The 27,861-nt window shown below is 45.8% G+C and overlaps 1 protein-coding gene across 6 annotated transcripts; it reads right to left on the bottom strand.

Annotated features, from left to right (window-relative positions):
• Positions 1 to 740: 740 nt before the first annotated feature.
• LOC139387089 (desmoplakin-A-like) lies at positions 741 to 26,939 on the bottom strand. Of its 6 annotated transcripts, XM_071133089.1 has the most exons (25): positions 26,480 to 26,939; positions 26,422 to 26,425; positions 24,961 to 25,045; positions 24,256 to 24,377; positions 23,897 to 24,038; positions 22,407 to 22,532; positions 22,247 to 22,306; positions 21,959 to 22,126; positions 21,534 to 21,638; positions 21,259 to 21,354; positions 21,008 to 21,133; positions 20,519 to 20,671; positions 20,183 to 20,337; positions 19,858 to 19,984; positions 19,361 to 19,547; positions 18,850 to 19,100; positions 18,371 to 18,552; positions 18,012 to 18,150; positions 17,594 to 17,787; positions 16,931 to 17,093; positions 16,709 to 16,792; positions 16,431 to 16,538; positions 15,927 to 16,025; positions 13,903 to 15,729; positions 741 to 4,818 (listed from the first exon to the last, which is right to left on the bottom strand). In XM_071133089.1, the coding sequence occupies exons 1-25, from the start codon at positions 26,772 to 26,774 to the stop codon at positions 1,597 to 1,599; spliced, it is 8,220 nt and encodes a 2,739-aa protein (XP_070989190.1). In that variant the 5' UTR covers positions 26,775 to 26,939; the 3' UTR covers positions 741 to 1,596. The 6 variants fall into 6 exon arrangements, with proteins under 6 accessions (XP_070989190.1, XP_070989185.1, XP_070989188.1 ...); XM_071133084.1 differs by lacking the exon at positions 26,422 to 26,425 and having other exon boundaries at positions 26,438 to 26,924; XM_071133087.1 differs by lacking the exon at positions 26,422 to 26,425 and having other exon boundaries at positions 15,232 to 15,729; positions 26,438 to 26,924.
• Between the last annotated feature and the right edge of the window lie 922 nt (positions 26,940 to 27,861).

Raw genomic sequence — 27,861 nt, 5'->3', positions numbered from 1 at the left:
TCTAAAAAAACAGTCCTCATATCACCAGCCTACACACACACGGACATTTCTGGGTTGTTGTCATCTAAAACAGCTTCCTGTTAGTATATCATCTTATGAAAGGATTGTGTACATTTTCATTATATGGCTTATTTGCAGTTGTCAGTTAAGATTGTGTGGTAAATTTCCACAGCAAAAAAATATTTAGAACAGTGTATGAGTGGTATGGGACTTGTTCTTCAATAACCCCATTGAGTTTGTGAGAGCGCAAGCCAACTCCCTGGGCAAACCGTCAATGATTAGCCGTTAGCACCATCTATGGGTGAACCCACTATTGGTGCATTTCCACAGAGGATTTGCCTGTGTTGGCTCCTGGGACTCACTGGGCCTGGGCCTCGGTGGACCTGCTCTGACTTGGGGCCAAGGCAAGGCCTCCTGGTGCTTTTCAGGCAGCATTTACATGACAATGGATAACAGTGTACATGGGTTTACACCTTCGACAGTGAACACCTCACAAAGCAACTGTTTTGATTATGCAAAGGTTGTTGATTCTGTTCTTCACTGTCAGTCCTACCTATGGAAACACAGGTAGGACCGGATAACATAAGAGTGTATACACTAGTGGAACACTGGTGTTACAGTTGAAAAGCAGCATTGCATTATCATCATAGTATGAGGGAATATTCTCCCTATTATTATGCTTCCTAAATCTCTATAGACTAATGACGGACCTATGAAGAACTCTACAGGACACTGACAAATGACTGTTGGGAATTCTAAACTTTTATTTTTCAATAATTTGGAATACAACATTATTTAATTCATAATGGTTTATTACTTGATTTATAATTCAGCACACTGTGTTGTAAAATATATGCCATTATCAAGAAGAGTGGGGGTTAGTTTTTGGTCAAAAAGACTAAAATCACCAGCCATTCAGCTAAAAATGTGTTTAATTTACAAAATATTTTCACAAGTATTCCCACAAATAATGTTTTTAAAAAGTGATTGTGTATCAATGTTATTTTCAAATATAATCTATTTTGGGGCTTAGTTGTGGTCAATTTGCAGTGTACAAATGATTCTTACTATTTTCCAAGGCAAGGCCATTCACTCCGACAAAAATGGTCCTGTGGCTTAATCTAGTTGCCTACCCCTGTTGTAGATGCTGTGAGCCAAGGATCTTTGAAACAGTAATTGATTCCCTCCCATTCAAATTAAACAACAACCATGTGTCTACATAAAAACAAAGCTAAGTACAATTTAAAAGCCGTTTTTTTTGTTGGTAAAATGTTATATATTTCAACATTAAATTCCTTTTTACCCAAGTTTAAACAAATCTAAACATTGACATAGATCCAGAATGAATCCTAACAAAACATTCTAACATATTTCTCAATATACCCAGCCTTTATGCCCACAACCAGATTTAGTTGACAGCACAAAACACCAACTAAACACAATTAATGAAAAATATACCACATCACAAATGCTAACCCCACCTAACCCACTTTCCATCTTCCATAACCATAATAAATGTGCCACATCACATAGGCAGTCTACTCCAATCTACTCCACACCCTCTTTTCTCTTTAAGTGTGTTTAATAATAGAACTGTCAGTTGGAGCTAAAGGTGGTGGAGGAAGAAGTTGTGAAGGAGCTGTAACTGGAGGAGTAATCCACACTGCCCCTGCGAGAGCCACTCCTAGACCCTGTACGAGAGCCAGTCCTGGAGCCCGAACGGGAGCCTGGGTTGGACACGTTGTAGGGGCTACTAATGCCCTTGGAGGATATGGAGGAGGCCTGGAGCATCTTCATGCCTTTGCCTTCCTCCACCATGCAGCTATCCATGGCCTCCTTGTAGGAGATCTTCAGCTTGGTTTTGGGGCAGGTCAGGTTCTTGGCGTGGCTCCGCGTGTCCTGGAGCTTCTGGGCTCCACGACCGTCCAGCCAGCCTCGTCGGATTGCCTCCTCGATAGAGGTCTTCTGGCCCGTACCGGGCTCCAGCAGACCTCCTGTCAGGTATTGGAACTCCAGGAATCTCTGTCCGGCCTCATAAGGCAGCCATTTCTCCTTCATGGCCTCGGCCGCAGACATCTTCCTCTTGGTCTTCATGTCCTCAAAGCCCATAAAGGCCTTCTGGGCTGGCTTCAGCTTGGTGGCCATGTCATTGTCAATGATGCTTTGGTGAACAGCATCTTGTAGGTTGAGCCTCTGACCATTTGTGGGGTTGATGATGCCTCCAGTACACGCTTGGGCCTCCAGCAACCTCTGAGCTGTAATGGCGTCCACTAAGCCTCTCCGTAGAGCCTCCGGAATGGTGATCTTTTCCATCGTCTCAGTGTCAAAGATGGCCGCAACAGGGCTCCCTTCGTCAAACTCCTCTGGCGGGGAGAAGATGATGGAGATGTTATTGAAGCGCTTGCGGACGGTGGGGGAAGAGGGGCGGGCCTGGGGGGGGCTGCTGCAGGTGGCCACATCCTCCATGTTTCTGGCGGTCATTGTCAACTCGCTGAGGTTGCTATTGCTGGTGATGAGGTCAGCGAACTGAGGGAGAGTCAGGGTTCCTGATCGGTACTGCTCCAGAGAGGTCTGGTCAATGATGCCACGGTCCAGGGAGTCCTGGATGTCATACTGGGTGCCTGTCTTCCTGTCCACCACCACCAGACGGGCTGAACCATCAGAAGCTGTGATTGTGATCTCCTCCCATTCACACTCCTGCTCTGAAAGACTTAGGAAGGTGTCATAGTCAATGAGCTCCTTATGGTAGGCTTCCCTCACGGTCATCTCTATTCCAGTGTCAGGGTCCACGATCACTACCCTCCTCTTACGGAGGATGGTATTCTGGCTGCTCTGCTGAACCGTCTGCTGGGGCTTGGTCTTGTCTCTCAGGGGTAGGAGAACCAGGCCAGTCTTGGGGTCTGTGATGCACCTCTCCTTCAGCTGCAGGTAGGTCAGGTTCTCTTGGGTGTTGGGGTCAAAGAAGCCCTTGGTGTCATCTCCTTCATAGGTCAGGATCTCATTCATCTCCTCGTCGAAGTAGCCCCTCTTGTAGGCGATGTCTACATCGATACGGTGGCTCTCCTTAGGGTCGATGATGCCACCGCTGGCTATCTGAGCCTCAAGCAGCCTGATCCCATGGCCCTTCTCAATCAGATCCTTCTCGATGGCTTGGAAGAGGGAGATGGTCTTGCCAGTGTGTGGGTCTTTGTATCCAGTGACGGCCCTCTCTGCAGACATCAGCTTGTCCTTGAACTCTTTGCCCACAAGGCCTCTCTTCCAGGCCTCATCCACAGTCAGGCAGACATTGTTGACAGGGTCGATCATGAAGCCAGAGGCAGCCTGGGCTTCCAGAAGCTCCAGGGTGGTTCCTTGTCTGAGCAGACCATCCTTCATGGCCTGGTAGAAGGTCATTGCCCGGTTGTTGGCTTCATCATAGATCCCTGCTATACAGTTAGAACCATGCAGGTAGTTCTTGAGCTTGTCCTCGATGTCCTTGCTGCTGAGCTTGCCCTGGTTCAGCTTTTGTACATCTGTCTCAGTCAGCAAGTTGGATTTGATCAGCTCTGTGACGGACACCTCTCCCCTGAGGCCCTGCACGGTCATGGGCTTTTCCGGGGCTGAGAGGAGCAGCATGCCAGAGGCGGGCTCAATCCTACACTTCAACATTAGGTCACTGTAGCTGATCTTCTTCTCAGTGACTGGATCCAGATAGCAGGCTGGCTTCTTGTTCAGAGCCCTGTAGAGGTCTTCATCAATCAGATTGCGGTCAAGGGCAAGGTCTTTGGGCAGGAACACACTCAGAACTGGGTCTAGGATTCCTCCAACAGACTCCTGGGCCTGTAGCAACCGGAGGGCTGTCTCCTTGTCCAGACGTTTCAGCTTCAGAGCCTGTCCAATGGACAGCAGCTTGCCGGTGTATGGATCTTTGAAGCCTGCACTGGCTGCTTCAGCTGTCATGAGGGTGTCTCTATCGTCTGTGTCCACCACTCCTCTGGAGGAGGCAGCATCAACAGACATCTTCTCGTTAAACTTGGGGTCCATGATGTGGCCGGTGGCAGCTTGGGCCTCCAGTAGCATTAGGGCACTCTCTTTGCTCAGAAGGTTCTTGGTCTTGGCTTCAGTGATGGACATCCTTCCCTGGGGTCCTCTGACCATGCCTGCAATGACGCCTGTTCCCTTGAGGCTAAGCTGGATGTCGACGGCCACATCCTCCACGGTCCTCTTTCCCTTCAGCAGCTGCTCCAAGGTGGCCTTGCTGATAATGCCACAGTCACACAACTGGTGGGCGGTGACCTTACGGCGAACCCCATCGAAAACCAGTTTAGACGGGTCCACGGTGACCACCTTCTCGTCTGTCTGGGTCTGGATGCTCATGGAGTCAGGTCTCTGCTGACGCCTCTGCAACTCCTTCTCCAGGGCGTCTCTCTTCAGGGCCAGGTCTGACACCTCCCTCTCTGAACTCTGCAGCCTGCCCTTATACCTCTCCTCCACGGTCCTCAGCTCCACTATCATACGCTCCAACTCGCTCTTCAGCGAGAGTCTCTCCCTCTCCATTTTGCCCTTGTCCGAGTCGCTCTGCCTCATCTGGTTCTCCTTCAGTTCGTACTGGCTCTTCCAGTAGGTGAAGTCCTTTTGCATCTTATCTCGTTCTTCTTGGAGACGCTGTTTGTTGCGCAGCTCAGTCTCCAGGGAAACCTTGATGCGATTCAGTTCCTCTTTATAGTGACCCTGGTGGGACCTGTCCTGTTCCAGCTGCTTCAACTTGATCAGAAGGGCGTCCCTATCCGACAGGATTTCAGTGTAGTTGGTCTGAGACTTCTGCACAATCATGGAGGTCTGGATGGGAAACAGAGAACAAGACATATTGGTGACCAGTGTTTAAACAATTTAAACAAAAAAAAAGATGGGCATGCCATTGGTAGTCAATCCATCAGTCCCTGATAAAAGAATAAGCACACAACACAGGATATCTAAGGAAATATACTGAGTGTACAACACATTCCTAATATTGAGTTGCACCCCCTTTTGCCCTGAGAACAGCCTCAATTAGTCGGGGCATGGACTACAAGGTGTCGAAAGCTTTCCAAAGGTGATGCTGTCTCATGTTGACTCCCACGCTTCCCACAGTTGTGTCAAGTTGGATGGATGTCCTTTGGGAGGTGGAACATTCTTGATGCACACGGGAAACTGTTGAGAGTGAAAAACCTAGCAGCGTTGCAGTGAAAAACCCAGCAGCGTTGCAGTTCTTGACACACTCAAACCGATACGCCTTGCACCTACTACCATACCCCGTTCAAAGCTCAATTGTCTCAAGGCTTAAATATCCTGCATTAACATGTCTCCTCCCCTTGATCTACACTGATTGAAGTGGATTTAACAAGTGACACCAATTAGGGATAATTGCTTTCACCTGGATTCACCCGGTCAATTTATGTCATGGAAAGACCAGGTGTGTATAAAAATGTGTGAATTTCTAGCTAACATTTACAAATGTGGGAATAATGATTAATACATTGTGAGCATAGTGTTTGTAAATGCCTTATACATAGTTTAAAAATGCCCCATAAATGGTTAGCCAAAACCTTAGTGGATCAGAATCAGAATCATAGAAAACACTGAATCATCACATTCAGTGGGGTCCAAAATTAGTCGATCCCTTGATAAAGATGAGCAAAAAAGACTATAAAACAAATAATACCAATACTGAGTCATAGTGTGCGAAATATTTTTTGGGGAAATGCTATATTTTTGAGATAAAGAGATTTGTATTTACACAAAAAAATGGTTCCCCTGTTTCCAATACTCCAGCACCCTCCCCTTGTGAGGTTAACAACACTGAGACTTTTTCTAAAATATTTTATGAGATTGAAGAATACATTGGGAGGCATCTTAGACCATTCCTCCATACAGAATATTTCCAGATCCTTAATATCCTTCATCTCTGCTTATGGACTGCCCTTTTCAAATCAAACCTCAGGTTTTCAATGGGATCATGTCCGGAAACTTAGATGTTCTGTTCAATTAACCATTTCTTTACATTAGGGATGAGATATTTTCTGCATATGCATTGTTCTTTCAAAGGTCAAACGCACCGCTGGTGTGCATGGCCAAAGATCCCTATTTTCGTGCCATATGACCATTGCTCCATGTGTAACAACTGTGTTGTTGTATGTGTCGAACTGCTTTGCTTTATCTTGGCCAGGTCGCAATTGTAAATGAGAAGTTGTTCTCAACTTGCCTAACTGGCTAAATAAAGGTGAAATAAAAATAAAATAAAAAAATAGCGCCGGTTCAAATCCAAGTGCAAATGGCGTTTAGCAAACTCCAGGTGGTGCTTGGGTCAGATAACATGAAAATAGCACTTGTTAAGGTCAACGGCATTTTAGCAAAAAACATGGTTGCCTCTGCAAGGAGGCTGAAACTAGACCACAAGTGAATCTTCCAGCAAGACAATAACCCCAATCACACATCAAAATCCACAAACAAAATGTTAATTGACAACAAAATCAACAAGTATATCAAGGATCTGAAGGTATTCTGTATTGCCGAATGGTCTAAGATCCATCCCAATGTGTTCTCCAATGCTCAGTGGGGCTATCCTCGCAAGGGTAGGGAGCTGGATTATTGAAAACATGTGATCCAATCATTTTTACCCCTATCTTTTGAGAATTTTTTATAACTTCTTGATAAATAAAATATATTTCTATGAGCAATTGTATTAGTATAAAAGATATACACTACCGCTCAGAAGATTCTACGGTGTATCTACAGTGTAGATATTGTTAATGTTGTAAATGACTATTGTAGCTGGAAATGGCATATTTTTTTATGGAATATCTACATATGTGTACAGAGGCCCATTATCAGCAACCATCACTTCTGTGTTCCAATAGCACGTTGTGTTAGCTAAACCAAGTTTATCATTTTAAAAGGCTAATTGATTATTAGAAAACACCTTTGCAATTATGTTAGCACAGCTGAAAACAGTCATACTGATTAAAGAAGCAATAAAACTGTCCTTCTTTAGACTAGTTCAGTATCTGGAGCATTAACTGTAGACTAGTTCAGTATCTGGAGCGGGTGATGTAGGAGGTAAACCCAGGCCCTGCATGTCCCCAGGCACCCTCATTTGTTGACTTCTGTGATCGAAAAAGCATTGGTTTCATGCATGTCAACATCAGAAGCCTCCTCCCTAAGTTTGTTTTACTCACTGCTTATGACACTCTGCCAACCTTGATGTCCTTGTCGTGTCTAAATCCTGGCTTAGGAAGGCCACCAAAAATTCTGAGATTTCCATACCCAACTATAACATTTCCCGTCAAGCTAGAACTGCCAAAGGGGGCGGAGTTGCAGTCTACTGCAGAGATATCCTGCAAAGTAATGTCATACTTTCCAGGTCCATACCCAAACAGTTCGAACTACTAATTTTTTAAAATGACGCTCTCCAGAAATAAGTCTCTCACTGTTGCCGCCTGCTACCGACCCCCCTCAGCTCCCAGCTGTGCCCTGGACACCATTTGTGAATTGATCGCCCCCCATCTAGCTTCAGAGATTGTTCTGTTAGGTGACCTAAACTGGGATATGCTTAACACCCAGGCAGTCCTACAATCTAAGCTAGATGCCCTCAATCTCACACAAATCATCAAGGAACCCACCAGGTAAAACCCTAAATCTGTAAACAAGGGCACCCTCATAGACGTTATCCTGACCAACTGGCCCTCCAAATACACCTCCGCTGTCTTCAATCAGGATCTCAGCGATCACTGCCTCATTGCCTGTATCCGCTACAGGTCTGCAGTCAAACGACCACCCCTCATCACTGTCAAACGCTCCCTAAAACACTTCTGTGAGCAGGCCTTTCTAATTGACCTGGCCCAGGTATCCTGGAAGGATATTGACCTCATCCCGTCAGTTGAGGATGCCTGGTCATTCTTTAAAAGTAACTTCCTCACCATCTTAGATAAACATGCTCCGTTCAAAAAATTCAGAACTAAGAACAGATATACCCTTGGTTCACTCCAGACCTGACTGCCCTCGACCAGCACAAAAACATCCTGTGGCGGACTGCAATAGCATTGAATAGTCCCTGCGATATACAACTCTTCAGGGAAGTCAGGAACCAATACACACAGTCAGTCAGGAAAGCAAAGGCCAGCTTTTTCAACTACAAAAAGTTCTGGAACACTGTAAAGTCCATGGAGAACAAGAGCACCTCCTCCCAGCTGCCCACTGCACTGAGGCTAGGTAACACGGTCACCACTGATAAATCCATGATAATCGAAAACTTCAAGAAGCATTTCTCAACGGCTGGCCATACCTTCTTCCTGGCTACTCCAACCTCGGCCAACAGCTCCCCCCCCCCGCAGCTACTCGCCCAAGCCTCCCCAGCTTCTCCTTTACCCAAATCTAGGTAGCAGATGTTCTGAAAGAGCTGCAAAACCTGGACCCGTACAAATCAGCTGGTCTTGACAATCTGGACCCTCTATTTCTGAAACTATCCGTCGCCATTTTTGCAACCCCTATTACCAGCCTGTTCAACCTCTCTTTCATATCGTCTGAGATCCCCAAGGATTGGAAAGCTGCCGCAGTCATCCCCCTCTTCAAAGGGGGAGACACCCTGGACCAAAACTGTTACAGACCTATATCCATCCTGCCCTGTCTATCTAAGGTCTTCGAAAGCCTAGTCAACAAACAGATCACTGACCATCTCGAATCCCACCTTACCTTCTCCGCTGTGCAATCTGGTTTCCGAGCCGGTCACGGGTGCACCTCAGCCACGCTCAAGGTACTAAACGATATCATAACCGCCATCGATAAAAGACAGTACTGTGCAGCCGTCTTCATCGACCTGGCCAAGGCTTTCGACTCTGTCAATCACCATATTCTTATCGGCAGACTCAGTAGCCTCGGTTTTTCTAATGACTGCCTTGCCTGGTTCACCAACTACTTTGCAGACAGAGTTCAGTGTGACAAATCGGAGGGCAGGTTGTCCGGTCCTCTGGCAGTCTCTATGGGGGTGCCACAGGGTTCAATTCTCGGGCCAACTCTTTTCTCAATATATATCAACGATGTTGCTCTTGCTGCGGGCGATTCCCTCTACGCAGACATTCTGTATACTTCTGGCCCTTCCTTGGACACTGTGCTATCTAACCTCCAAACGAGCTTCAATGCCATACAACACTCCCTCCGAGGCCTCCAACTGCTCTTTAACGCTAGTAATACCAAATGCATGCTTTTCAACCGTTCACTGCCTGCACCTGCACGCCCGACTAGCATCACCACCCTGGATGGTTCCGACCTAGAATATGTGGAGATCTAGAAGTACCTAGGTGTCTGGCTAGACTGTAAACTCTCCTTCCAGACTCATATCAAACATCTCCAATCTAAAATCAAATCTAGAGTCGGCTTTCTATTCCGCAACAAAGCCTCCTTCACTCACGCCGCCAAACTTACCCTAGTAAAATTAACTATCCTACCGATCCTCGACTTCGGCGATGTCATCTACAAAATAGCTTCCAATACTCAACTCAGCAAACTGGATGCAGTTTATCACAATGCCATCCGTTTTGTTACTAAAGCACCTTATACCACCCACCACTGCGACCTGTATGCTCTAGTCGGCTGGTCCTCGCTACATATTCGTCGCCAGACCCACTGGCTCCAGGTCATCTACAAGTCCATGCTAGGTAAAGCTCCGCCTTATCTCAGTTCACTGGTCACGATGGCAACACCCACCCGTAGCACACGCTCCAGCAGGTGTATCTCACTGATCATCCCTAAAGCCAACACCTCATTTGGCCGCCTTTCCTTCCAGTTCTCTGCTGCCTGTGACTAGAACGAATTGCAAAAATCGCTGAAGTTGGAGACTTTTATCTCCCTCACCAACTTTAAACATCTGCTATCTGAGCAGCTAACCGATCGCTGCAGCTGTACATAGTCCATTGGTAAATAGCCCACCCAATTTACCTACCTCAACCCCATACTGTTTTTATTTATTTACTTTTCTGCTCTTTTGTACACCAGTATCTCTACCTGCACATGACCATCTGATCATTTATCACTCCAGTGTTAATCTGCTAAATTGGAATTATTCGCCTACCTCCTCATGCCTTTTGCACACAATATAGACTCTTTTCTTTTTTTTCTGTTATTGACTTGTTTGTTTACTCCATGTGTAACTCTGTGTTGTTGTCTGTTCACACTGCTATGCTTTATCTTGGCCAGGTCGCAGTTGTAAATGAGAACTTGTTCTCAACTTGCCTACCTGGTTAAATAAAGGTGAAATAAAATAAAATTAACTTTTGTGGGTTTGATTAGAGGCTCAAAATGACCAGAAACAAAGACCTTTCTTCTGAAACTAGTCAGTCTATTCTTGTTCTGAGAAAAGAAGGCCAGAAATTGCCATGAAACGGAATATTTCGTACAACGCTGTGTACTACTCCCTTCACAGGACAGCACAAACTGTCTGTAACCAGAATAGAAAGAGGAGTTTTATTTATTTTATTTTATTTCACCAGGTTAACAAGGTTGAGTTGAGGACAAGTTCTCATTTACAACTGCGCCCTGGCCAAAGTGGGAGTGGGAGTGCGAGGCCCTGGTGCACAACTGAGCAAGAGGACAATTATATTAGAGTGTCTCACAAGTCCTCAACTGGCAGCTTCATTAAATAGTACCCGCAAAACACCAGTCTCAACGTCAACAGTGAAGAGGCGACACCAAGATACTGGCCTTCTAGGCAGAGTTGCAAAGAAAAAAAACATATCTCAGACTGGCCAATAAAAATAAAAAATTAAGATGGGCAGAAGAACATAGACACTGGACAGGGGGAGATTGGAGAAAAAGTGCTACGGACAGACAAATCTATGTTTGAGGATTTCGGATCACAAAGAAGAACATTCGTGAGACTGAAAAAAATGAAAAGATGCTGGAGGAGTGCTTGACGCCATCTGTCAAGCATAGTGGAGGCAATGTGATTGTCTGGGGGTGCTTTGGTGGTGGTAAAGTGGGAGATGTGTAAAGGGTAAAAGGTATCTTGAGGAAGGAAGGCTATCACTCCATTTTGCAACGCCATGCCATACACTGTGGACGGCACTTAATTGGAGCCAAATTCAGCCTACAACATGACATTGGCCCAAAGCACACCTCCAAACTATGCAAGAACTATATAGGGAAGAAGCAGTCAGTGGGTATTCTGTCTATAATGGAGTGGAAAGCACAGTCACCGGATCTCAACCCCATTGAGCTGTTGTGGGAACAGCTTGACTGTATGGTACATAAGAAGTGCTCATCAAGCCAATCCAACTTGTGAGAGGTGCCACACCCTGATCTGTTTCACATGTCCTTGTGGTTGTCTCCACCCCACTCCAGGTGTCGCCCATCTTCCCCATTACCCCCTGTGTATTTATACCTATGTTCTCTGTTTGTCTGTTGCAAGTTCGTCTTTTTTGTCAAGTCAACCAGTGTTTTTGTTCTCAGCTCCTGCTTTTCCCAGTCTCTCCTTTTTTCTCACCCTCCTAGTTTTGACCTTTGCCTGTCCTGACTCTGAGCCCGCCTGCCTGACCACTCTGCCTGCCCCTGAGCCTGCCTGCCTGCCGACCTGTACCCTTGCCCTGGCTCTGGATTGTTGACCTCAAGCTACATCCCTGCGCCTTCTTCTCCCACCACCTCAACGCCACGGAAAATAACTACAATTTGGGGAATTGTGAGCTTCTCACGGAGAAGATGGTGTTGGAGGAATGGAGGCACTGTCTGGAAGGGGTGGAACACCCATTCATCGTGTGGACCGACCATAAGAACCTGGAGTATCTCCGCACCCACCGCCAAGCACCTCAACTCCAGGCAAGCCAGATGGGCCCTGCTGTTCAAATGGTTCAACTTCTCCTTCTCGTACCAGCCTGGATCCAAGAATGTCTTGCCGGATGCACTGTCACGCCGCTATAGCCCCACGGGTACCACCCCGGAGGCCGAGGCAATCCTTCCCACCTCGTGCCTGGCGATGGCACTCAACTGGGGTATAGGGAAAAAGGTCGGGGAGGCGCATGCCGTCGACACTGCGGTCCTGGAGGGGACTCGTTGTGCCAGGCTTGCCTGCCACCCAGGCTCCCGTCAGTCCCTGGCCTCTGCGTGTTTGTCTCCGCCTGCACGGTCTGTGCTCAGAATAAGACTCCTCGGCAAGCTCCGACTGGTCTTCTGAAGCCACTGCCTGTCCCTCACTGACACTGGTCCCACATATCCCAGGATTTCGTCACAGGTCTCCACCCGTCTAAGGGCAACACTGCAATCCTGACTGTGGTTGACCGGTTTTCCAAGGCCGCTTACTTCATTCCTCTCCCCAAACTACCTTTGTCCAAGGAGATGGCCCGGCTCATGGTGCAGCACGTCTTCCAGATCCATGGACTACCCGTGGACACGGTCTCTGACCGGGGGCCTCAGTTCTCGTCCCAGTTCTGGAAGGTGTTCTGCGCCTTCATTGGGTCGTCGGCCAGCCTGTCCTCTGGGTTCCACCACTCCTCCATTGGCCAGTAGGAGTGAGCCAACCAGGATCTTGAGACTACTCTGTGCTGCCTGGTCTCCGCCAACTACACCTCCTGGAGCCAGCAGCTGGTGTGGGTCGAGTACGCCCGCAACACCCTTCCCTGCTCTGCCACGGCAGCCGTCCTTAAGACCACCTTCAGGTATCGATGACAGGCGGATTGCCATCGGACCCCGAGTCGCCGGTATTGTCTCAGACAGAAGGTATGGCTATCCACCCGGGATCTGCCCCTCCGGGTGGAATCCCGCAAATTCTCCCCCCGGTTTATCGGCCAATTTCCCATTTCCAAAATTATTAGCCCCTCTGCTGTCTTCTGTTTCCCCGTACCCTTCGTATACAATACCACCTTTCATGTGTCCAGAGTCAAACCTATGTCTCACAGCCCTGAAGGTTTGACCTCTGGGCAGGAAGTTCCAGTACCTGGTTGACTGGGAGGGTTATGGCCCGGAGGAGAGGTGCTGGTCCCCACCAGGGTCCTCATTGTGGATTTTCAACGCTGACACCCTGGTCAACCAGGTATGCGCCTAGGGAAGGATGCCAGATGTTGCCCCTAGACGGGGGTGTACTGTCACACACTGACCTGTTTCACCTGTTCTTGTGATTGTCTCCACCCCCCTCCAGGTGTCACCCATCTTCCCCATTATCCCCTGTGTATTTATACCTGTGTTCACTGTTTGTCCGTTGCTAGCTCCTGCTTTTCCCAGTCTCTCTTTTTTCTCGCCCTCCTGGTTTTAACCCTTGCCTGTCCTGACCACTCTGCCAGACCCTGACTGCCAACCTGTGCCTTTGCCCCACCTCTGGATTGTTGACCTCTGCCTACCCTGACCCTGCCTGCCGTCCGGTACTGACCCCTGCCTGCCTTGACCTGTCTATTGCCTGCCCCTGTTGGACTATTAAACCATTGTCAATTCGACGTGTCTGCATCTGGGTCTTACCTTGATTCCTGATTGGATGTGCTTCAGGAAGCATGGGGTGAAATCTCTTCAGATTCCCTCAACAAATTTACAACTAGAATGCCAAAAGTCTGCAAGGCTGCAAATTACTTGACGAAAGCAAATTTTGAAGAACACAATTATTATTTCAATTAAAAATCATTATGTATTACCATGTCAACATCTTGACTATATTTCCTATTCATTTTGCAACTAATTTCATGTATGTTTTCATTGAAAATAAGGACATTTCTAAGTGACCCCAAACTTTTGAACGGTAGTGTATAACTTTTTTTGACCATTCACTATAGCTCAGTATTTGTATGATTTTTTTTCATTCATCCTTATTAAGGGATCCAATAATTTTGGACCCCACTGTAAATTATTTGAACTTAATCCTCCCAGTGTCACTTGTTTGAATTATTTGGAATTTGCCCCTCAGATCAATCAAAATACCTCTATGGATTGCTTTTGGATTTTGTCCAAATCCGACTTTAGCTTTTCCCTCTCCTTGGTCAGGTCCTTGATGAGGGCTTGGAGTTCCAGTGTCATCTTGCTACTGCTCTGCAGCTGGACATGCAGGGATGAGATCTGGGCTTGGCTCTCTCCATCAACACTAGCTCTGTTAAGTTTTAGTTGCTCTTTCTCCTGCTTCACTCCTCTCAGTTCCTCCTCCAGCCTCAGCCTCTCCTTGGTCAGATTCTGAGTAAGGCTCTGAAGTTTCTCAATCTCTGTGGTGGCATCATTGAGCAGCCGGCTCTTCTCCTCTATGGTTTTGTAGAGGCTCTCGTTGCGGAGATTGACTTCACGGACTTTCCCCTGCTCTTGGAAGAGCTGCTGTTGGAGAGCCTTTAACTCTGCAGATGCCAGTGCCAGGTGCTCCGTGGTGGCCTTGTGCTCCCGCAGGCTCTTATCCAGAGCCTCCTGGAGAGCCCTGAGCTCCTGTTCGTACTTCCTCCCTGAGGTGGACACCTCTTCCTGCCTGGCCCTGAAGGTGTTGAGGGTGGTGGTGTGTTCTCTGCAGCTCTGGGTCATCTTCTCCAGCTCAGACTCAATCCTCTTCCTGCGGGTGAACTCATCCTGGGTTGTTTGCTTTTGCTTCTCCATCTCCGCTTCCAGACCGTCCACCATAGCCATCAGGTCCCGGATGCGGCTCTGCAGCCTGGTGGCAGTTGTCTCAGCCTTGGTCCTCTCGTTGGTCTGCTTTTCCAGCTCCACTCGGACCAGGTGGATCTCCTGCTCTGAGATCTTGAGCTTGTTGATGACCTCCCGAGAGGTGGCATTACTGGTCTGCAGCTCAGTGTACGACTGCCTGAGCTTGGTGAGCTCAATCTCCAGGGCGCTTCTCTTCTTGCCCTCCTCCTCCAGGTTGTGTGTCAGAAGAATGATCTGCCTGCTCTTCTCCTTGCTGCTCCTGGTGGCCTCGGCCAGCGCCTCCTTCTGCCTCAGCTCCTCCTCTCCTCTCTGGGTGGCCACAGTCTGGAGCTGTATCTCCAGCTCTCTCCTCCTCCTCGACTCCTCCGTCCCTGTAGACCTCTGCTGATGGGCCTCATCTTCTGCCTTCCTCCTCATCGCCTCAGTCTGAGTCACAGACAGTCTCAACCTCCTCAACTCCTCTTCAAGATCCCTTTTATCTGATTCTAGTCCCTCACACTGTAGTTTGAGCTCGGCCGTGTCCTCCTGTTTCTGCTGAGAAGCCTTGAGGATGGTGGTCTTGGTGACGTGGATCTCCGACTCAAAGGTTTGCTTAAGGTTGCTCATCTCCTGGTTGCACTGGGTTCTTACCTTAGAGATTTCCTGCTCCGCCCCACGCCTCCTCGTGGCCTCCTCCTCCAGCTGCATCCTCAGCCTCTCCAGCTCGCGCTCCTTGTCCTTCACTGCCTTCTCCAAGTCGATCTTGGACCAGTTGAGCTCGTCCAGCTCCTTCTGGCGCCGGCGCACGGCCACCTCGTACTCTTCCTGCTGGCTTGTATAGCGCTCTTCAGCCAGCCTCTTCTTCCTCTTTTCCTCGTCCAGCTGGTAGGTGAGACGGGCCAACTTGTCGTTGAGCTCAGTCAGCTGGCTGCTGGTGTTGTCCAGGTTCTCCCTGGCCACGCTGACCTGCACAGCTGTGGTCCTCTTCACCTCCTCCATGGAGATGAGTTGTTCTTTAGACTGTGAGAGCTCCAGCTTGTACCGGGACAGGGCGTCCTCTAAGGAACGGTTCTTCTGGCTGTGGCCCCCGATGTCCTCCTTTAGACGACGAAGCTCCTCCTCCAGCATCTCAATCTTGGTGTTCCTAATCTGAGGAGGGAAAAAGTGTCGCAATGAGATAGTAGTTGACCAGAAAAAACGATTTAGGATCAGATTACCCTAATCCAATCGTAACCAGGGAAAGTCATATCACTAGAAATGTATAATGTACAGTCTTATTAGGAGGGAACACATATATTACATATCGCAAACCGATTATTCTTATGATTGTGCCTTCACACCCTTACCTTCAGTTCCTCCATGTTCTTGAGCATCTCCCCCAGGAACTTGTAATAGTCACTGGAGCGGGTCAGGAGCTCAATGTAGCGAGACTGGAGGTCAGCACCCTAGTGGAGTTAGTTATAGAGTTTATAAATAAACAAGCAGCCACAAAAAACAGCCACTACAACAGAGTTAATTGGAAACCTTATTTGCCAAAATGTAGGATACTTTTTTAAATAGAGACAAATAGAAAATCTATCCAAAAAACAAGGATTACCACATTTGGAGTAACATAATGGTAATGAATGGCCTTATGCTACCTCAGGCGTCATGATCCCATTTACCCACATTAGCAGGGTAAAGACCAGTCACTGTATTGATAAAACATCTAGGATCTGCCCCCCTGTCCATATAACCGTATTCATTATGCTCTAAAAAGATAAACTGATCCTACTCTGAGACGCTTTATGAATACAGCCCTGATGTATTTTTAACACTGTCTACTGCTGTTGGACAGGCTGCTCCATTACCTCCTGTCTGACCACAGTGGCAGGGGACTGGAGCATGGTTCTCTTGATAGGGATGTTCAACAGGGTCTCCAGTCCTGCACTGTAGGAGGCCAGCTGCAGCTCATAGTCCTGGAATGAAGTAGCACCACGTGTGAACACAGGCACTTAGCATTTATATTGTACATGGTACAGTATGGAAGGGTTTAAGGTGCTGATGTGGTATTCAAACTGGTAAGATACTTTCAGTGACAACCACATTGAAGGTGTCGAATGACAGGCTGTGAAAGAATGGCATTCACCTTAATGGAGGCAGCGCAGGTGTCCGCATCCTTCTGTACATCCTCCACCTTTTCCTTCTTCCCTTTGATCTCACTGTGCAGCACCTGTCCATCACACATACTGGGCTTGTCACGAGTGCATTAGAAACTATCAATCATACCTGAAACAACCAGTCAGTGTCTGTACTGTACAGAATTGCACAACAACAATATATATTTTGGGGATGCTGTGCAGTGGCCTACCTTCTGTTGGTTGAGGTGCTCCATGACAGCCTGGATGTTGCTAAACTTGGCTGTCTGCAGGGTGTCCTGGCGCTGTCTAGCGTTGTCTATCCACTGGTCAACCACTCCGCTGCTCTGCTGGAAATGTCTCAGCTGTTTCTCCTGCTTCTCCAGGTCCCACACTCTGATGAGAGAGGATGTAATTATGCCCCCAGCTTCTGGAATAGCCTGACAGAAGACCTGAGGAGGGCCGAAACTATGGACATATTTAAGAGATCTTAAAACACACCTTTTAAGATTTTATTTTCCTTACGGTGCTTTTTAGTCATTCAATTTTTATTGTTATTCTTTTGTTTTTATCCTCTTAAGTGTGCTGTGTAGTAAATTTAAACAATTTTATTTTCATAGTTTTTTATTTGTTTTTTCCTGTGAAGCACATTGCATTGCATTCCATGTCTGAAATGTGCTGTATAAATAAAGCTGGATTTGATTTAGTGGAAATAATGAGGGAGAAGAGGAACAGTTAGTCCCATGGTCAATAGAGTTGCTGAATACTAGCAAGAAGGATCCACTACATGGGCATAGAGGCGACATCAGAACTGAATACGTATCATGGCCTGGGTACTGAAGAGTTTGTGAGAGTGTATGTGAGAAGTGGATGTTTAGAGATCTAAGGGTCCTCGCCTGCTGTCGATCTGGGTCTGGATGCGTCTCCAGCGGTCAGACATCTGGGTCACCAGCTCAGCGTACTTGGACAGGTCCACATCACACTTGTGTAAGGAAGCTGAGATTTGACTGTTCACGTGGACTGCATTGGCCAGGTCACTCTCCATGGCCGTCAGAAGGTCTCTCTTATGTTCCAGGTCAGACTTCATTTGCTGTAGTGGAAAGAAAACAGGCAATGCTCAAGACACACTATTGGACACTGATACGAATCTTGCTGAAACATACTCCCTCCCTCTCCCTCTCATACTCCCTCTCGCAGTATATACATATATTATTTGGCAATATTACACAGCTCACAATCAGAATTAATTGACAGATAGATGAACTAACTGACAGATATGAATTGACAGCAGTGGTGATTGATGGTGTGTCTGACCTTGAGTGTAGCTCTGTAGCGCTCCAACTCGTTGAGATCCAGGGAGGTGGTCTCCTTCTCAGTAAGACGGGCCTCGTGGACCTTGATGACATCCTCAGCCTGGATGAGGCTCTGGAGCAAGTTCTGCAGATATGACAGTCTACCCAGGGAACACATACACACAGAGACCACGTTACAAAACCACTTCAATAAACAAGACCTTTCAACAGTGAAAAAACAAACAACACCACAACAAACTACAACAATTTCACACAGGTGAAACATACCCTCAATAAACATTTGCTAAACAGTTTGTTTTCTCATCTACTTCTTAACATAGGAAGAAGACTAGGAGGTAGGAGCTCCTGTGAGAGCCGTACCTCTGGAGGTAGGCAGAGGACAGCCCCTGCAGATCTCCCAGTTTCTGGTTGAGGAGATCCAGCTCTTTCCTGAGGAACTTGGCCTGCTCCGAGTCTGCTGCCGTCCCCTCCAGCTGCTTCACCACCCTCTCCCTCAGTCTCAGGTACTCATCACGCACACCGTCCAGGTCATTGTGTATGCCCTGAGATACAGGAACAAGGGTTAGTCCATCATGTAGAAGAGTTTGCATTTAAGATGATTGACATTATTCAATGAGAAAGACACTGTGGCCATCTATTGGCTATCTTTGAACACTTTAAATTAATCCAATATTCAAATTGGATAGGATTGACCACACAGGTTCCCTTACATTGCGTTCACCTATCCAGTCATGCTATCTCATAAATTACATCAAAGACAGGAGGAAGAAATGCAAAGGTGTATGTTTCTCACAGGCCCATTTCATCTATTGAATGAATGATGAGATGCAGTTGCATACCTCCAGCTTCAGGAGGTGCTGTGAGCACTCCTGCACACTATTCTCCCCCAGGGAAACATGGAGGTGGTGGCTGAGGCCTGATTCAGCCAGCTCCAGCCTGCATCTGAGGGCTTGGAGGTCACTGAGCAGGGTCAGGCTCATGTTAGAGCCCTGGGTGGAGATGCTGGTCTCCTTCAATGAGGTATTGGTGATCTTGGTAGTGTTAGCTTTGATGGACGGCTCAGGCTGGACCACCACCACGTTGGATTGATCTGTGAAATGAAATGGAACCAATTTGAATTTAGTGGACTGGCATCGAATTGAGTAGCCATACATATTCCTATTATAACTGACATCCAACATAATCTAATTGATTTCTTGGCAAACATCTGTAGCAATTGGGTCACAGTATCCACTGGTTATTATTCAATTCATTCCATTAACCTTCCTGACTAATTCAGTAATGTAGATAGGGAAGGCGTTAAGCCATCTAAGAAGCTCCACTGGGTAGACTAGGCACCCTTGGACTCACTGTATGTAGGCAGCCCTATGACCAGTGTGTCGTAGTGGCTCTGGGCTCCAGAATACTGGCCCTCCATCTTCTTCTTCTCATCCTCTCCAAACATCTCAGAGCCGTGGCTGTTGCGGAGGAACTCCTGGTAGTGAGTCTCCAGACTCTTAATGATGTTACGGTACTCCTCAGGACGCATCTGGGACAGCTAGGAGAGAGAGTGATGGAGAGGAAGGAAGAGTGAGATTTACAACTACTGTGGGCTAAGAGGGCTCATTAAACATCTACTTACTTCTTGTTGTGGATGAAAAATAATGAGATGTTAGAGTTAAATAATGTCTAAATAAGACCAACACTTGAGATGTCTAATACACAAACACAACGTTAAATATCTCCAAATGGTTGTGTTGTATTGCCACCTAAAACCTTTGTTCCTTGTTCATATTGTGAGAGTAGCACTATTGATTGGTGTGACATATTGTCAGCAGTGTAAGTCATAGTCTTGTTTAAGGCCTTACCATGGTGAGGGTGAGGGAGTTGATATGGTTGATGTCTTTGACACAGTACTGCCAGGAGATGAGGCTCTTGATGTTGATGTAGAGCTGATTCCAGATGCCCATGATAGCCTCATAGTACTGTTCATTCCTGCAATACACAACATAGGATCAGTTACTAATCTGTTTGTGTCATAACAGTGTAAAGTCAGTTGATATATTCTGACACCAGCATTTATTAAATTATTTGTAAGTACTGTAATGTCATTTTTATGGCACTGTTATTTAGTCCATTTAAATGGCAATAATGTCATAGTGCCAAGCAGTGTGGTTGTCGAGGGGGTCTTACTTGTTGGCCAGGCCGATGCTTAGGGGGTTGGGCGGGGGGATGAGGAGACACACAGATGGGATCAGCATGTCCAGACCTCCAGGACCCGTCACGTGCCACTTACTGCGCTGGGAGTTGTCCTTCAGGATACCCTCGTCCCCCTTTAAGATCCCTTTCTGTAGGACACACAGAACACATGCAAAACAGTGTAAACTCACTACTGTTGCGGATCTTCTCTATGCAAATGTTGTATGTGTGTGTTAGGGGTGGTAGTATTGTAAGAATTTGTATAAGGGACATCAGTTCATGGGTTAACACTTCTTTAAAATGTGTGTGTACGTATGTGTGGGTGCTGACCTGGTCCTGTTTGAAGTCACACAGGGCCTGTACTATAACAGCTGTGCTGCTCTTCTCTTCAGGGTTACGTGGTCTCAGCCTCACGATGCTCTTGGACTTATTCACCAGGTGCTTCACCTGCCTCTTATTTTCCATGACCCTCTCCTTCTCTCTCTGCATGGGGAAGCAAACACACAGGTCATGTAACGGTCACGTCCTATACCTTTCCCTGAAGAATATGGTACCACTATTTTAAATAACTTTAAGCATCCTATATAGTTGTTATATACCCTATGACATTTGCATTATCTTGTTCACATTTCCATTTCTAAATCATGCCATGCAAACAGGTGAGAGAACGAGTTATCCTCAATAATGAGTAGCAAGGAGGTCAAAGAGGGATATCTGCAAAAATGCTTGCTACTCATATCAAATATTTGTTGAAAATATGATAGTTGTGGGAGAGATCCCATCTGGAAACATTCTTATGTGTCATTCAGTGTTAGGTACCTCGAGGTTCTTCAGGAGCTCAGTGAGGTTCTCCAGAGGTGTTCCTTTATCACAGGTAAACTTCTTACGGATGATCTCATGGTCCTTTTGCAGCTTGCTGTAGGTCTCATTGGCCTCCTTGAAGAACTGCAGTAGAGAGGGAAGGTTAATATAACATGGGATACAGATACTGTGATCTGTGATCTGTGTGTGTGTGCGTGTATCTATGCACACTTTTGTGTTTATGCAAGTATGTCTACGTGTGTATTCACCTGGCTGTAGGCAGCGTTCTCCTTCAGGTGGACATGAATACACTTGGTGATCTGGAGCAGCCAGCTCCACTGGGTTTGCAGAGTGTCCATATAGGCCTGTGAAACAAACAACCCTATTAGTTAGTAGCAACTTCATGAATATTGTAGAACAAAATCATGTTACCACTTCACTGCTTAAAGGGGAGCTAAGCATACAAATATACAAATCCAGTAACTTTCCCAAAATGTCCCAAACGTTACTGGAATTCTGAAAATCTAGCTAAAGTGACTCTCACCTCTATCTTGTCTGAAGCTGGGTGATTGTTCTTCAGGAGACCATCCACTTTCTGCTTCAGTTTGTTCAGCTCCTTCTCTTTCTCCTCCAGGGCACTCATCAGTTTCTGGGAGAGAAAGATAGACTGTCTGTGAGTAAACCTACAAAAGGACTACTACAGTATAGTTATACGTCCCAGATGGCCCCTATTCTTTATACAGTGCACTAAAAGCTAAAAGGAGTGCACTAAATAGGGTATAGGGTGCCATTTGTGTCGCAGCCTAGGAGGCATATCTCCTCATGGTTACCAGACCTTGATATTCTGCTACTTCATGTTCATTCGTAAGTAGCAGAGTGAAAACAAGACTTTGGAAGTGCGATAACACGAGACTACAGTAGTAAGTGCACTGAATAGATACATTTCATGTCAGTATTGTAAGGCCTTACGGAGTAGCTCTCCTGTTTCTTGGGGATGTAGACGTCGATGTTCTTGTCTCCCCAGTTGAACACCAGCTCCTCCTCCTCTCTCTCGTTGACCCACATGATGGCCCTGGAGATCTCCTCGATGATGTTCTGCAGCTCTCTCAGCTGGCCCGTACGAGCAAATGACATTTTCTGACAGAGGAGAAGATGAACAAAGATGAGCCCAATGAGGCAAGTGAAAACAACTATGAAGAAAGAATGATCAAATAACTTTATTTTGTTAAATAGTTTGTTGTTAATACGGACTCATACCTGCAGACTGTCCCATTCTTGCTGCAGGGAATGGAGGCCACCCTTGTCATCCTTTTGGGCCTGAGTTAAGACACACAGACGATTAGTAGGAACAGAGGTTTTTCATGGCTATATTACCTGACCATGGAGCACCTGTTATAGTCAACTCTATAGTACGCACCAGTTCATCCCTGGCGTGATCCACCTCATGGCTCCTCTGTATAGAGCTGTGTAACTTGTTCTGGCTGAGGATCTGCTGCTCGATGGTGGCTGCGTCGTCACCCCACGGAGACGTCTCGATCAGACGCTGCAGACAGACAGACAGATATACAGGCGATAGAGCTTACTCTATTTTCTCAACAACACTGAGTCAAAGCATTAGTATTACTGAATAACAACCTCTCTGCTTCAGGATTCATTAAAATAAGTACAATTTGGTGTCATGTAGTTAGCAATTCTATTGAGTATTTTCTGGTGAACACCAGTTCATACCAGCTGTCGGACAAAGTGATAAAGTGCTAGCGAAACCAATTATCTGTTTGTGTGGAAGGCTGAACAAATGTGTCCTTCCTAAGTCTATTCTCTAGATGGCAGTAAATAACCGTTAACTGATCAGTGTGTCTGTCATCAGCAGGAAACTATTCCAACTATTCCCCCTGTAGAGTTCACTCCAATCCACTCAGCTTTGATAAGAAAAAGGGTTGAGTTCTGCTCAGTAGCAACTGGCTGGGGGTGCGTGGGTGGCCAACCACCTCCACCCTGGCCAACCACCTCCACCCCAGCCACCTCCACCCCATGACTTTTTTAATTGTGGACAGCCTGAGGGAGATATGGTGGAGGGAGATATGTGTGGGGAGAGAGGCTATGTAACAACTCATTTCCAGTAGGGTCACTAGAGAGGCAGGGAGGGAGAGGGAAGGGGGGAGGGAGAGAGAGATGGGGTATGGGGAGAGAGAGTCAGGAAAGGTTTCACTCTTGCCAATACCTTTATTGACTCAATGTGATAGATAAGGAGACAAAGTTCTGTACACAACATGCAGTGACAAAGCCAGAAAGACACAGAGGGAGTTGAAAAAATCTGAGCAATGAGGAACAAAGGAAGAGCTTAGGTGAGATAATGATAGGGAAGGGGTGAGAGAGAGATGAAGGGATAGGGAGAGAGGGAGAGGCAGGGAGTGGTGTGTGTGAGTGAGTGAATTTGTTGGAAGCAAGGCGTGCAGGGTGTGTTCTCGTATGCATGTAAGTGATCAGTCATGTCCCATATTGGAATGAGTCAGTGGTGAGTGTCAGATTTTACACTCCTCTCCTTCTTTTCCCCATGTTCCTGTCTCTCTTGGTAAGTCTCTGTTCCTGTCTCTCTCTCTCTTTCTGAGCGTCCATGTTTTGGCATTGTGGTGGTTTTGTGTTTCAGCAGGTCAGACTCTGCGATATGATGGGTGTCATGCTTCAACCTCCCTTCACACACACACACACACACACACACACACACACACACACACAAACACTCTCTCACACACAATGTCCTACTGCTCTATACCGGTTTAGAGCTTGGAGATGGGGATGGTATATTGTCTAGGCGGTGAGTTCCAGAACAATGAAGCCATCTGTTACACCCTATACAATCAACCTTTATGGGGAATCGCTAAATAAATTATGCAGGTTTTATAATACCTTCTGTTGGCCTATCCAGGACATGGCATCAGCGTAGGACCTCCCTCTCTCCTCCCAGCCAATGCTTCCTCTGTTCTGCCTCTGGGTTGTCCCACTGATGGAGGAGATGATCCCACTCTGCATGCTCTGGAGCTGCTGTACGCTGTAGGGAGGGAGAGACAGGAAGTGTCAGGCATGAAAGATAAGAGGAGATTTGTCCCATCTGTTTTGAAGCACAAATGTAAATGCAAACAAACATGCAAATGCATTTATCAAACACACACAAACACACACTCTCTCTTTCTCTCACACGTACACAAACACAGATGCACTCTTTCCGTCCCTCTCTAACTCTCTCTCACACAGACAGCTGTCCTTGCCTCCTGATGATGATGTCGTTGGGTTGTCTCATTTGCTGCAGCTCTATGGCACATTCATTCAGTTGGTCTATAGTCTCAGAGGACATAGTCATCAGCTTGTCCACCTCCACCGCTGGGCCACGCTGGGGGAGGACAATCATATGGTCAGTACAATAATACACACATACACAACCCAGTACTGTCAACATACCCACACTATCCAAAAGACTGCCCAGTAAGCTGCTACAGATCTGCTACCTTATTTGACCAGTTTCTCACAGCAGGAAAATAATCCTGCAGCAACAGGAAATGTGAATAATTATGTGAATTATAATGAATTGACATTTTTGTAGGGGCTGAGTGATCAAATGAAGATAGCAGACCTGTAAAAATGTCCCCTTCATGGGCAAAAAAGGCAAAAATAGGTATTTTCTATTGAGTAATTCTAGATGAGTGAGATATTATCAGCACAGCTGAAGACCACAGCTGCTACCAATGCTGCATCAACACAGATAAACCTGTTTCTGTTTACATCCCAGACATCCATGAAAAAAAATATGGCTTCATATTTGTAAGTGAAAAGATATGTCATTATGCTGAAGCTAAAACTATTTAAATTCTGCTCTTCCACAACCAAACATGGTCTTGTGTCAGTGTAAATGCAGTCATGCATCCTTAAGTGTGATTTCATCCATAACTATGCTTTGACCTATGCAGAGTACTTACTGCCTGGAGAATCTGCTGTACTCTCTGCAGGTACTCCCGACACTGGCCTTGCAGGTTGGATGCTCTATTTTGGATGCTCTGCACACTAAACATGACAAAACAAAGAACACACCATCAAAGTTTGTATAATTGCATTATATTGCAAAACACAGCATCCATTATAATAACTTTCGTAATCTGCATCATACTAATATGAACAATATTAACAAGGTAGTTGATGATCATTCGATGACATCACTTCTTGAGCAATAGCTGGGTGAGGATCGAGTTACGGTGTGTGTGTGGTGTGTTGAACATTTCGAACACGTTTCAGCTCTTGAACACAGCCCGATGGATCTTAATATATTGGCTCTGACCCAGAATATGTGTTGAGTAATGTCTGTGATTGTATTCTGGATAATGTAACCCAGGCTATTGAAACTCTATAGAATAATGGAATTGACCACTATTGTGTGACTGTAGTTTTATCATCCAAACTTAATGTGAAACAGCACTTTATAAGGGTATAATGCTATGGATATATCATACTTTTGATTCCTCAAATCAAAGACCATTGATTTCAATGTATTAAATGTGTAATCATATTAATCATAATTAATATTTTTTTTAAATAAACAGTGGATTTTTTGGGGTATTTAATGATCTAATGATATAATGAAAATATATGCAGATAAAATAGACTGTTATTATGTATTTGACAAAACAGAGTTTCATTCATTTTCATTGTACATATGTATAATGTGAATGGTCTATTCAACACTTATCTAAAACAGTCCAGGTTGATATTTACACTAGAGTCTGGCACTATAAGGTTCTATCTGAAAAAATATGATTCTCAGATAATTGGCTTTATAGTTCCAAACCCTATTGTTTGAATGGTGTAAGTCATTTTTTTTTTAAATCTTGTATACTTTTGAATTTAACATCATGAAATGGGGGTATTTATACATTTTGACAAAAATGCAGATAAAACTTTATAATCTAAAACTCTCGTGTAGGTCTATTGGTCCAATGACATTTTTTGCCACAGTAACGGAATTCTGCTGAGACTGGGTTCAAAGTATACCAAACCATACAACTCTATGCACAATGACTACTTTTAATGATTTACACTGAACATTTTACAAAAACACATTTACACGAAGAACTGTGCAGATACAAAGTTTGGTAAGAGAATTACGGTAAAGTGTCCCTCGGTTGTATTCTGTTACCAAACTTTGTGTCTGCACAGTTCTTTCTGTAAATGTGTTTTTGTAAAATGTTCAGTGAACATTGTTAAAAGTAGTCCTTATTTATGGTGGTTGGTTATGGTTAGTTAAACTTTGAATTCAATGGTTTTTGTTTGGTATACATTTTACGTGAAAAATCTGCAAATCTCGGCATCATTTTGTTACCATGGAATTTCCCCTGTGCTTTATTTAGGCTAACTGTAATTATACATGTAAGGTACACATTACATACCTTGCTCCCCTTCCACCTCCGTAGCCCCCTCCACCTCCACCTCCGTAGCCCCCTCCACCTCCACCTCCGTAGCCCCCTCCACCTCCCCCTCCCCCTACGTAGCCCCCTCCACCATCCCCTCCGTATGACCCACCAACACCCCCTCCGTAGGCTCCTCCACCTCCCCCCAAGGAAGATTTTGAGTAAGTTTGTGAATAGGTGTATCCATCTCCATATTCCTGTTGATAGCCGTTTCCACCGACGAAGACCTGGCTGCCGTCATTCCTGGGAATGGTAAAACTGCCGCTCGTCAGGTCTGGTCGAGAATTAGTCCTCCGAATCATGGTCGGAAGTCTACTTTGAGAGCCGTACATACTAATTTCCAGTCCTGTTTATGATTTGCAATTCTGTTAAAAAAGGTAAATGGTATTGAAAGAAATGTAGTCCTAAACGTCAATGGAGCTCGTCCCTGCGCGCACAGTCGACGACGTCTCCCGTTGCGCCGATATCGTACTACTGAGAACACGGAAGAGTGTTGTTTTTGGACGGAGACCTGTCTCAAAAGAAAAAAACGCCCTTGTTACTTTTCGTCAGTGGACTACATTTCTGGGTGGAGTTAACTTTCTCCTGCTGGGAATAGGACGGAGAGCTGTGCAAAGAATGAACTAATTTGTCACGCTCTTCACAAGATTATTGGGAAGGTCGGGTAACGATAATAACGGTCCTAAACCTTCCATACCTCAAGAATCTTGCGAAGAGCGTTATTGTCTTCACTCGACCTTCCCGACCTCAACAATCTTGTGAAGTTCTTTAATTCTTTAATTGTTTTGGTCTCTCCTTTTTCAAACGGATTGCTGAAATTGATATTAAGGGATTAAAGGCTACTGTGAAATTGTTGGGACAATATTCTCCTCTGTTTGCAACATTAGAAAACAAAATACGATAATACGGGAAGTAATGTTTTTATTAGTTTAATCAATTCGATTTAGACATAGTGTGCAGCAGATGTCTGAGCAACAGGCTAATAAAGGGAAAGGAGAATAGAGAAATGGAGGAGGTACACACCCAGTCTGAGTCAGAGGTTAAACTCTGCTCCAGTATGGGAGACTTGAACACAAAGGTGTGTGCATGAGTGAGAGTGAGAGAGTGAAAGGGAGAGTGTCTGAGAAAGAGATAGTATAGTGGCCTTTGATCCTTTGAGCAGACAATAAATGAGCAATAGGCTATATCTGAACATAGTTTCAACATTAACTCAAAGACAGAAACTCCACACACGTGAATAGATTGTTCTATGCTGGAACAAGTGAAGTTGACCTGAAGTGAGTTACAATACCATCCATAGCCGTGTGATGTAGGGGTGCTGAGTAATCCAAATACAAAATAAACATTTATTGCTGCTGTATGAGCAGCCATTATACCGTCAACATTACGACAATCACATTCTCAATGCTATCGACCACT

This window comes from Oncorhynchus clarkii, chromosome 28 (assembly GCF_045791955.1).
Source record: "Oncorhynchus clarkii lewisi isolate Uvic-CL-2024 chromosome 28, UVic_Ocla_1.0, whole genome shotgun sequence".
In the NCBI taxonomy this organism is placed as follows: Eukaryota; Metazoa; Chordata; class Actinopteri; order Salmoniformes; family Salmonidae; genus Oncorhynchus; species Oncorhynchus clarkii.
The sequence above is the reverse complement of the archived record's forward strand: the minus strand, read 5'-3'. Positions and strand labels throughout refer to the sequence as shown.